The 12,500-nt window shown below is 39.7% G+C and overlaps 1 protein-coding gene across 1 annotated transcript in view; it reads right to left on the bottom strand.

Annotated features, from left to right (window-relative positions):
- LOC137975015 (tetratricopeptide repeat protein 28-like) overlaps positions 1–12,500 on the bottom strand; it is a 53,105-nt gene that overhangs the window by 34,222 nt on the left and 6,383 nt on the right. The window contains exon 3 of the mRNA XM_068822045.1: positions 9,935–12,500. This exon is cut by the window's right edge and continues 185 nt beyond it. Within this exon, the coding sequence (XP_068678146.1) occupies positions 9,935–12,500 (2,566 nt within the window). The remainder of the gene's footprint in view (positions 1–9,934) is intronic.

The raw sequence follows: 12,500 nt of genomic DNA, 5'->3' as shown, positions 1-12,500 counted from the left end.
TCTGCGCTGAGATATTGACAGTTGCCCAATATCGTAGCCTGCATTAAGGCCTTCAACAAGATCATACCCCACCAAATCAAAGAAGTGTTCCTTAAAATTCCGCCGTAAATCCATCTTCGCCGGGTGATTTTTCATTTGGTAAGGTTTTATCTTCTGACACTCTTCAAATGTCAGGTAACCCTCTAAAGACACCTTTTCCTCGTCTGAAAGTTTTGGCATTTCTACATTCTGTGTAAACTTATTAAAACTTTCCTGTGGATGATCCGGTAATATTTTGGACCGGTAAAGATCACTATAATATTGTTCAATTTTCGCCAAAATTTCCTTATTATCCTTTATGGATGCGCCATCCTCGGTTTCAATTTCATTAATGACCTTTCGGTTGTAATTCCTTTTTTCTAGGTTGAAAAAATACTTGGTCGCTTTCTCTCCGTTTTCAACCCAGTTACACTTAACTCTAAATATAGTCGCTTTACTTTTCACTTCATAGATTAGTTTAAGTTCATTCTTAAGTTCGTCATATTCATTTAGTTCTTGATCCACGTTATTCAAATCAGCGCTATGACATATTTTTTTTATCCAACTTATCCAATCGCTCCTTTATTTCTCTTTCATGTTTTCTAACCAAACTCGCCTTTCCTTTGGCAAAGAGAGAGAGCTCGATTATTTTATCTGAATTTGTTAATAAGATTAATTTTAAATACAAGGTTGAGAAATTTACATGACTTAATTTACTTTATTCGCCCTCTTTGATTGATCACTCAGTTTTTTATATATATGTATCTTGAGCAATGTAAAATTCTTTTATGTTAAATAAATTACAAAAAAAAAAAAAAATGTGGCAAATGTTCATGTACTCTGTTTACATTTCTTATTAATTAATTTGATGACAAGGCTGATTTGTTATCATTGTTTTAAAAGAACCTAAGGGCGCGTTCGATTGACCGTATTCCGGAATACGAATACGTGGAATAATGATTAAAACGGTATGTTTGGCGCGTTTCGAAGCAGCAAGGACAATAAAATATGTTTAAAATAGCATTTTAGCAGATGTTTGTCACTTTTAATGTGAATCTCCGTACAACGAAGGATTTCTAACTTATATTCCACGTATTCCTATTCCGGAATACGGTCAATCGAACGCACCCTAAGATGTGGCAGTGTCCCTGGTAACTCAGAATGGCAATGTCTTGGCATGCAGTTATGAATCCACCCTGATAGGTGTAGGTTTTAGTGAATGTTCAGCCCTTTAACCCCTAAGAGTTACCAATATTTTATTTCTCCTTATGTTAATGTCTCTCAACTGATCAAACATGAAGGTTCTTGAGAAAATGGGAAATGATCTACGAGTGAAAAAGGACTTGATTGTGAAATAAATTATTCTCCTTATACATGTATGTACCATAGGAAATGTCTGGAGAACAGTGTGGAGAATGTGCATATTGATATATTAATGGATTTAAATGGTTGACTGTGCTGAAGGTATTTTCATTTATTTGGCGAGATGGGTCTGGGTGTGTGCAACATTTCAGAGGGACTAAACTGTTTATCTTTTATTTTTCTCTGAATAATTTTAGTTTCATCCTTGAGTTCCTCATTTTTCTCCCGAAGTTGAGCCTTTTGCTGAGAAATGACTGTTGCATGCGAAATAAAAGGAGAGCCTCATTTGTAATTGGGTGGCAATTTGTGCAGCAAGATTTCTTGGAAATTTCTTGTGCTTCAATTTGTTTTTGTTATTAGATCAATGACAATGTGCAAATATATTTGTGTATCTATTTAGATGGATAGATCGAAATCTTTGTTAGCAGCCTACTCTCTCATTCTTTGTCACTTTCCCTTTCCTTTTCCGGCACCTCAATTCTTTTCCTCAGATCTCCACAGTCCGAAGTTTGGCTGATGGACGGGTAGGAGCGCTATCCAGGGAATAGAAAATAATAGGTTCCCCCAACAGGTGGCAAACGAGCAGTTTCTGAGGTTACGTTAACATAATACATCATGAAGAGAAAAAAGTTTAAAACCCGTAACAAACTTGCAACAACAAAACATAAACTAAACAGCCGAGGAGGCGACGCCGGTCAGCCGCGGATTTTTGCGAGAAAAATCCTTGGCCGAAAGGGCAGTCGTTGAGCAAGAATCGTGTAAAGATGGTCTAAAATAGAAAGACATGACACAAGATTTCAAACACACTAAAGCAGTTTATTAACTTCAGGTTTTATGTACCATTGCTAACTAGACGAAACATAACCTTCAATTTAGCCACAGACTCTCATCTGCCCACGAAATGAATAAGAAAGGACTCTTTGAACTCCAGGCATACTTTAAAGTCTTATCAGTGACTGAACAAGAGACGAAGACAACAACAACAACAGAGACGAAAGTGTTTTCAACTCACGAATGGCTCCTCCGTTTGTTCCGTATGAAATGTCATTGAAGTCCATGAACAGCAAGGAATTTAAAACTTTCATCAAAACGAATCAAAAGTCATTTTCGATATGTGTCACAGTAACAAATAACCTATCCAAAAATGCTTTTCAAAACCTTAGAGAAATCGAAACGCCCTTAGTTCACGGCAAAACTGTACCTTGAGCAAATTCTGAAACGGTGAAAGATTCTCTTCAAGAGAGCTGTGTCGATTGCTTGATAGTTATGAAATCACCGTTCCGATGTCTGCCATCATGATCAAAACGGCAGCACTGAACAGTTGTGCCTTTCATTCACTTTGGAGTTGAAGGCCTTGGGCGAGCAAGACGTTGGAAATGGCCGTTACAATGACGTGTCAAATCTGCATTCGTCGTCCGCCATTTTGAAAATCGAATCGGGGGAAGAAGCCTGAGTTTTAATGCGCATGTCCAGCCGTTTTTAAGCCCAGTCGCCGGCACTTATCTCAGGTTTCCTTAGCATGGAGCGACTAGGAGTATTTATACTCCCCCCAGGATGGGACGCCAGCCCATCACAGGGCTACCCCCCAGCATTAAAATTGGCCAGTACCCATTTATACACCTGGGTGGAGAGAGGCACCGTGAGGGTAAAGTGTCTTGCCCAAAAACACAACACAACGGCCACGGCCAGGACCCGACCCCGGACCACTCGATCCGGAGTCGAGCACTCTAATCATGAAGCCACCGTGCCTCCTAACGGCAGAGAAATGTATCAAGCTATTGTTTTTGCCTACTGAATATGCAAATTTGTGGCGTTCTCGTTACTAACAACCTTAGGACAAGGAACGTGAATGTCGCTTATTAATTTTTTGATTCCTCGCGAAATATTCCATATTCATATTGCGCCGGTTTGATAGAAAGTGTTGCGATCAAGAAAATTACCGTCGCTGATAAACAACTCTGTCCACGGATTGAAGTGAAATAAAAAAAGCGATATTTTAAGAATGTCAGTTTTTTATTTAATTGTTAAACCCTTTTATAAATTAATAGTGCCATTACATTATAATATTCTAACCCAAACCTATTTTAGTTTTTTTCTCTTTGGTTTGTTCTTATTCTAATATATTATGTAATAATTTGTCAATAATTGTTGCCTGTAGGTTGACATGTTGAGAATTTTGTATAATCTAAATTCTGACTATCTCTCACAGGCTGCTGTAATATTAAAAAACTATTGAGCCATTCAGACCTATGCGCCAGTTCAGCTTAACGGAACGAGTAATGGAAAAGCTTGGATTATGCCATGTAACTTCTTAACAATTCCTTCCTTTTATGTACTGAGTTAACGAAATATAGTACACTACTTAAATCAAATCTACGTTGTACCGGCTCTTGCTCAAAATACGTCGTTTAAGCTGAAGCGAAAGGAATAGTCAGTTTGAGATAAACAGGTGTGTTTTAACACAGCGCGAATCGCCAAAATCGAGCATGAACGAGCGCGATGCGTGAGGCGACATGGAGGGTAGACAACGATCTTGCATCATTCTCGTGTCCGACGATTCGCAATTGGCTAAAATGTTTCTTATCATGCCATGACATAACATTCGTATGTGATTTTTATTTAGTTTTGTCCTTCTTCCTTCCTTTTAGATGTCGATGAGTGCATTTTGGAATGCCACATGTGTGATCACATTTGCCACCACACTGCTGGCAGTTTTTTAGATGAAGCTGTCAATCGAGATTCAGGCTGATGGCGGATCTCACAACTTACACGGATAATTTAATTGGAACTCTCAAAGTGCTACTATGACCAGAACAAATCAATTTTTCTTTTTCTTTGGATTTAAAGACTATGTTAACTAAACACTAAGTGACCCCAGTTTTAAGCCTTCTTTTCAAAAAGACACTGTTTATTTTAAATGGAATTTTCCCATTTAGTGTCCGCCATTACTAACTCTAAAATCTTGAGAGAGCAGGATCAAGGAGAAAATAACGTCAAAGACCCAATGAATGCAATGCATGTGAATCATGTTTTGCATATATAATAAGCTGCATTTACGCGATGAAATTTTAAGCTTGTGAGTAAAATGAAGTCTCATTCTCTAGATCCAACTCTCTATGGTCCAATCGGTCAGTTTTGAACGTGAGTAACTGCGGACCATGAAATCCAGATTTTAAACTCAAAGGAAACAGCCTTTGGATAAAAATCAAAGCTCACTCAGCTTGAAAATTTTGCCAATCAGGTGTTAAGCAAACACACTTTTAAAATCAGAAAAAAAAGGAAGTGAGTTTTTGATCATACTAGCACTCAACCGAATAATTTTTTTGTGATTGACAGAATGGCTGGCTGACAGACTAAATGGCTAAATGACGGACTGATTAACACTAAGGGGGGAGACTGTTTTTTGTTTAATTGACTTAATGGCTGACTGGCTTGCTGATTTCCTGTGACTGGATAAATGAGTGTCTGCTTAGACGACAGGCTTAACCGCTGACTGCCTGATTGACTGGCTTTTTCACCCACTAAATTAATTATTGGTCTTTTTGACGCAGATATTGACAAGTGCACAGAGCGTCGTCATGGCTGTTCGCAATTTTGTAACAACACCGAAGGAAGTTACAACTGTTTCTGCTTAAACGGCTTCTCCTTGCAAAAAGACAACAAAACTTGCGTTGGTACGTTTTGGTGAATTAAACAAGTCTTTTTGGTTTATCGTGCTCCTTTAGTGAACGGCTTTTGGAACCACAGGTAGCCACTCCTATCACTGGCGATTTTAGTGGTCGCTTTCGACTCTTTTATTTGATCTGTATAGCTATGGATTTTAATACCCGTTGTACGAAGCGCTGATTGCCGGAGCGAGGGGCGTAAATGGTTCACCGAGGGGCTTTTACTGTTACCAGCGCTTCATAGCAGAGGAAACTATGACGTGTAATTGAGTTTTCCCTTATTTTCCACATTCCAGACCAGAACGTCATTTTGGACGGCTCCAATGCGACAACGCTCTCATCTGGATTGGGAGCGCTCGTGGTGATGTCGGGTATCACTGCGTTTATTTAATATTCTTCGAACTGTGATGTGTGTAATACGTTTCAAACGAAAAGTACGATTGCAAAGAGCTCGTTTGGCAGAGTCATGCAATTATCACGACATTATATATGTTTTGCTTAAAGCATGACAAGTAAAAGATTAATTTTCTTGGAATTTTCTGCCATCATAAAAAGTATTCAGTCAATAATATGTCAGACTAATGTGCACATTAATGCTTGAAATGTGAAGTAGGGGTACACTTTTGTAAATTCTCTAATTCCGGGGTCACTTAAAAGCTTAGTTGTAGAAAAAACTTACCTTACAATCTACAACAAGTAGTTTTGAAGGGGTTTTCCCAACCCGCAAACAAGAAAAAGCAAAGCAAAAAATGAAATGAAGGTCATATTGGCATCCCAAACAAATCCTTTATTGTTGTAGCATACTTCATTTTGACTAGTTAACTTTAGGACGAAATGAAATCACTGTTTTCATGGACGGATTAGCAATAGCCCACTTCAGAGTTGTTGCATGCCTCAGTTTCAAAGCGAGTCCTGGTGCACAACCATTCAAATGGAAATGAGTTGCGTATTCTTATGCAAATCAAACTCATTTCCCTTAAAATAGTTGAGCACCTAGACTCACTTCGAAACCGAGACAAACAGCAACTCGGAAATGGCCTATTGACAAACACATGCAAAGCTTTTGAAACCAGAGCTACGTCGTCTTTATTGGATAGCATCGACACCGAAGCTATCGAAAAGGAAACCCTTTTAAAATCGGTGCCTATACCTACAAACTGTAGATATACACAGCTATTACATCTAATCCCCGACTTTAACACTGTTTCCTTTCCAGGGTGCTTAATACCTCGTTTACGAAGCTTTTTTGTAACATTTTCCCCAAAATAAACATTAATCTACAGATCTGTACCTTCACAAACTTATTTTGTATGTCCGTTTGGAAGACACATTTTTACACATTTTGTGAAACTGAGCATATTTCTGATTTCTAATAAAGTTATATGACAAGCAAATGGAGAGTGAGTTGTCTTACCCAACGGTTACTTACTTGACTCATAAAGGCGCTGTTACACTCGGCACTTTTTCGAGCAACTTGTCTCTCAATTTTGTTTTCATTTTGACAAGAGTTCTCTCATTGCAAAGCTACCCGCTTGGCGGTTTCTACACTGGGCAACGTTTCTTGCAATTTGTCTCGCTTTCGATGATCTCACGAGGTTAAAGGAACATTACACTGACTGATGACGCAATCCGTTGCGACACAAGTTGTAGGGCACATTTCACAGCACGCATTGCTTGAAAACTTCGTTGTTAATTCGGTAAACCAATGCGCAAAGTGGCAATGGATTCTACTTTCCGCGAAGGGTTCTGCAATTTATCTCATCTTGTTTTTGGCAGATGTAAAGTGTGCAACTTGCAACTTGTCTCGCTATGGCGTTTCGAGAGCAGTTGCATGAAAAATCGCAAAATGCAACAGAGCCTTATATTACATTTGGGTTTCAGTTTTAAACGTAGTTAAGCATTCGGTTGCGTTACATGACCCGGATATCCAAATACCATCAGTTTGACCCTTGCGACGGAAATGGTCTAAATAAAAGGCCACAGTATAGCCTTTCGTTCCCTTGAGGCTCAAACCAACACTTTCAACCAACTGTACTCTTTTGGAAGTTTTGAATCAAAAACGAACTTGGTGACCTCCATTTTTTATTGCTGTTAAGTGGTTAGCAGGCTAAGATAAAACTCTGCAGAGGTATAAAAAATTCTCAGGAGCGAATTCAGAGCCACCTTAAGATTTTCCAGTTGTGAAGGTGGCTATGAATGTACTCCAGAGAATTTTTTTCTAACTTTGCAGCGGATTTGTTAGTTTCCCAACTATTATTCCAGGAATTGAACTACTTTCGAATGCAAACACATTCTTTCACTTTGCTTAAAAACACCACCGATAACTCGAGGAAGTAAGCCCTATAAAGAACTTGGAAATTTATTAAGAAAAGAAAAACGTCTTCTTTATTGCTGATGATCTCATTCATTTGTTATGCAAAAGAACAGGAAAATACTTTCACCCGTCGTTTCCCTTCTATTTTGTGATCTTTGAATGTTGCAAATGTGTCTCTTTTCCTTATCACGGCAAAAGCCTGATGTTAAGGGTCATCAGCAGAAGTGTTTTTTTCTTCTTTCCTTTCGAAACTGGCTTACACTCGTACAACAAAAAGTTTCAAAGAACTAAATAAAACATAATTTTTAGCAACTCAACTATAGCACTATAATTTTGATCGCCATTGGAGCAACACTGGCTTTTGAAATTATATGAAAAACGAAGTATCAAAATAACAGGTAAAACTAGCATTTTCCTATAGAGCTAAGCTTTCTGTCATAATTTCACTTACAATAATCTCAGTTTGTTGGCTCAGTTAACGCAGTAAACTTCTACTAAACCTTTGGAGCATGTTCTACTGGCATAACCATGACTTTTAACCCGCTGTACTTTCTTTTACAAATTCGGCAATCACTGAAGCGTCAGGCTCTGCCAGGTAGTCTTCCAGCATCTTCGACATCGATTCTTGAAAATTGAAAAAAAGTAAAAACAGCTCTAAATATAGCTGGTACTTTCGAGCATACATAATGCGCCGATGCGAATGGCTACGTGCAGGATGATGCTGTCTTCGAATTCCCTACAAAAGAAGACGTTCAGAGATCTATGGGAGAACAGAAACACCAAAGGAGACATCACAAGGTGATCAAATGGGCCATCTTCACCAGTTAACAAAAAGCCAGAAAAGGCTGAACGAAAACAGTTTGTCCACCAATGCAAAGTGTATCGTTTATGCTTCTGTGCATGCGTGATAGGCATGTGCAAATTACATTTTTGACAAAAGCGTGTGAGAGGAAACTTTGAATTGTTTACACTACGAAGCTAGCATCTCGTTATCATGCCATCTTAGTCCTATTTGATTCCTATCGTCAGTTTTCCAATTTGAAAGTATTCTTGTTTTCTGAGTTAAACTCGAACTTCACTTACCATTTTTTTGGAAATTCCAGCGTGACATCATCGCCAACCAGCACAAATGGCGCCCAGTGCTTTATAGCGCAATACTGATTTGACTCTCGCAAAGATTTCATTGCGTGTTGAAGAGCTGCACTTGCGCTTTTTCCATCTACCAGGTGCTGGTAAAAGCTCCTCATGAACAGCAACGTTACCTCGTCATCAATTGCCCAGAGTGACACCAAAACAGACCGAGCTCCAGCACACAGGAAAGCCCTTGCAATTCCCACCACTCCCTCAGAGTTCACTTCTCCCCGGCCACTGTGACAACAGCTCAGCACAACTAGTCTTGCTCGAAGAGAAATTCTCTGAACATCCGACATTTTCAAAATGAAGTCTTCCTCTTTGGGGATTGGCGATTTCCGTTCGGTATTTGGGGCTAAAGCAATTTCTCCCGTTTTTTGGCATCCATGTGCTGCAATGTGAACTAACGCAACTGACTTCATACCTTTCAGCACCTCAGATTTCGTGGCACTTTTTCCAGTCAGCGGTGTTGTCTGCAGAAAGTGTCCAATCATCTCTACTTCTTGTTTTGCGCACGGAAGCTGTTCCAAAATGGGCTCTCCTTTCTTGTTAGTAACTTCCTTCAACCACGGATCACCTACAAGCAGTGCTCCAGTCCTATTGTGGAAGTCTTCAGGTGCACCTACGATCACATTAAAAGCGGTCAACGAGGGAACGGTGCGGATCCTGATAGACTCACTCAATGCAGAATATGGAGCCAAGCAAAATGGTCCATCGGGAACAACGATTAACTCATTTCCTTGGAGCAAGTCTGCAATTGGCCCGAGTAAGACATCATACAACGGTTGTAAAGTGTTAGCATAGGATGAAGATGATAGAACTGTTTTCTCACTGATAGGTTTTTTGCTGCAAGACAGGTCACTGCGTAGTGCATCCAAAGAACGATTTTCGCATCTGACACCCTCCCCTACGCCGATCCCTTTCAAAATAGTTTCCATCAACAAATCAGCACTTCCATTCGCGATTTCGTTTAGCCGACAGCTGATCTTGATGTCTTTTCTTAGCATCCAAAACGTGATTTCGTTCTCGTCAAGTGCCACAAAAACGGCTTGGGAAGGTAAAAGCTCTAATGCAACTGTAAGAGTTTGATTCGGAGCAACTACAGAAAATGACTGAGAGTCGATGCCGTATTGATCTTTCAAAATATCCATCAAAGCCTGTGCTCGACCTTTCTCAGCAGCATACAAAGCTTCTTCAATCTCGCCATTCTTCAAAAGTGTTCTCCACAGAGCAGTGTATGACACGCGACAAGAATCACGAAAACTTATTTTCCATTCATCTTCTGACTTCAGACTATGCCTTAATTCATCAAAATGTTTTATACTTAAACGAAAACAACTGAGTGCATTACTCAAGGAACCCGACAATTCATGATCAAGACCTTTCGAATACCACGCAATTCCCTCTCCTAGACAGTCTTCAATTTCCTTGAAAATACAAAGACTGTGTTCATGGTACTCCATGGCTTCCTTAAAATAACCTAGTTCGCTATAGGCATTTCCCAGAATTCCATAGGTTGTTCCCTCTCCAACCCTATCCCCTACTTCTTTAGCAATCCTAAGATGTTTTTCCGAGTACTGAATGGCTTGTTTAAAATTACCTAGATTGCGATACGCATTTCCCAGATTTCCATAGGCTATTCCCTCCACAGCCATATCCCCTACTTCTTTAGCAATACTAAGACATTTTTCATAGTACTTAATGGCTTGTTTAAAATTACCTAGACTAAGATAGGCATTTCCCAGATTTCCATAGCCTGACCCCACCCCAGCCCTATCCCCTACTTCTTGTGCGATACGAAGATGTTTTTCGTGGTACTTAATGGCTTGTTTAGAATTACCTAGATTGCGATAGGCATTTCCCAGACCTCCATAGGTTGATCCCTCCCCAGCCATATCCCCTACTTCTTTAGCAATACTAAGACATTTCTCGTAGTACTCAATGGCTTGTTTAAAATTACCTAGACTGCGATAGGCATTTCCCAGACCTCCATAGGTTGATCCCTCCCCAGACCTATCCCCTACTTCTTTAGCAATGCTAAGGTCTTTTTCGTAGAACTCAATGGCTTGTTTAAAATTACCTAGACTAAGATAGGCATTTCCCAGATTTCCATAGGCTGATCTCTCCCCAGTCCTATTCCCTACCTCTTTAGCAATACTAAGATGCTTTACGTGGTACTCAATGGCTTCTTTAAATTTACCTAGATTGCGATAGGCAATTCCCAGATTTCCATAGGCTGATCCCTCCCCATCCCTATTCCCTACTTCTTTAGTAATACTAAGATGTTTTTCGTAGTACTCAAGGGCTTGTTTAAAATTACCTAGACTACGATAGGCATTTCCCAGGCTTCCATAGGCTGATCCCTCCCCATCCCTATTCCCTACTTCTTTTGCAATATTAAGATGTTTTTCGTGAAACTCTATGGCTTGTCTAAAATTACCTAGATTATGATAGACAATTCCCAGATTTCCATATGCTGATCCCTCCCCAGGCCTATCCCCTACTTCTTTTGCAATACTAAGATGTTGTTGGTGGTACTCAATGGCTTGTTTGAAATTACCTAGATTGCAATAGGCAATTCCCAGATTTCCATAGGCTGATCCCTCCCCATCCCTATCCCCTACTTCTTTAGCAATACTAAGATGTTTCTCGTAGTATTCAATGGCCTTTTTAAAATTACCTAAACTGAGATAGGCATTTCCCAGATTTCCATAGGCTGATCCCTCCCCAGCCCTATCCCCTACTTCTTTGGCAATACTAAGATGTTTTTGGTGGTACTCAATGGATTGTTTAAAATTACCAAGACTATGATAGGCATTTCCTAGATTTCCATATGTTGATCCCTCCCCAGCCTTATCCTCTATTTCTTCTGCAATACTAAGACGTTTTTCGTGAAACTTTATGGCTTGTTTAAAATTACCTAGACTAAGATAGGCACATCCCAGATTTCCATATGCTGATCCCTCCCCATCCCTATTCCCTACTTCTTTTTCAATACTAAGATGTTTTTCGTGAAACTCTATGGCTTGTTTAAAATTACCTAGACTAAGATAGGCACATCCCAGATTTCCAAATGCTGATCCCTCCCCAGCCCTATCCCCTACTTCTTTTGCAATACTAAGACGTTTTTCGTGAAACTCTATGGCTTGTTTAAAATTACCTAGACGATGATAGGCATTTCCCAGATTTCCATAGGCTGTTCCCTCCCCAGCCCTATCCCCTACTTCTTTAGCAATACTAAGATGTTTTACGTGGTACTCAATGGCCTGCTTAACATTACCTAGATTGCGATAGGCATTTCCCAGACATCCATAGGCTAATCCCTGCAGGGCCCTATTCCCTACTTCTTTTGCAATACTAAGACATTTTTCATAGTACTCAATGGATTGTTTTAAATTACCTAGACTAAGATAGGCATGTCCTAGATTTCCATAGGTTTTTCCCTCCCCAGCCCTATCCCCTCCTTTTTTAGCAAAACTAAGATGTTTTACGTAGTACTCAATGGCTTGTTTAAAATTACCTAGATTGCGATAGGCATTTCCCAGACATCCATAGGCTAATGCCTCCCGAGCCCTATTCCCTACTTCTTTTGCAATACTACGACATTTTTCATAGTACTCAATGGCTTGTTTAAAATTACCTAGACCAAGATAGCCATTTCCCAGATTTCCATAGGCTGATCCCTCCTCAGCCCTATCCCCTACTCCTTTTGCAATACTAACATGTTTTTCATAGTACTCAATGGCTTGTTTAAAATTACCTAGCCTAAGATAGCCATTTCCCAGATTTCCATAGGCTGATCCCTCCCCAGCCCTATCCCCTACGTCTTTAGCAACACTAAGACTTTTTTCGTAGTACTCAATGGCTTGTTTAAAATTACCCAAACTAAAATAGGCAATGCCCAGGTTGGCATAGACTGCTCCCTCCTCAGCCCCGCAGCCTATTTCTATGAAAATGTTTAATGCCTGTGCGTAATTTACTATGGCCTGTTGATAATCAGGTAGGTTGAG

Source organism: Montipora foliosa, chromosome 11 (assembly GCF_036669935.1).
Source record: "Montipora foliosa isolate CH-2021 chromosome 11, ASM3666993v2, whole genome shotgun sequence".
Classification (NCBI taxonomy): Eukaryota; Metazoa; Cnidaria; class Anthozoa; order Scleractinia; family Acroporidae; genus Montipora; species Montipora foliosa.
This window is presented reverse-complemented; position numbering and strand designations above follow the sequence as displayed.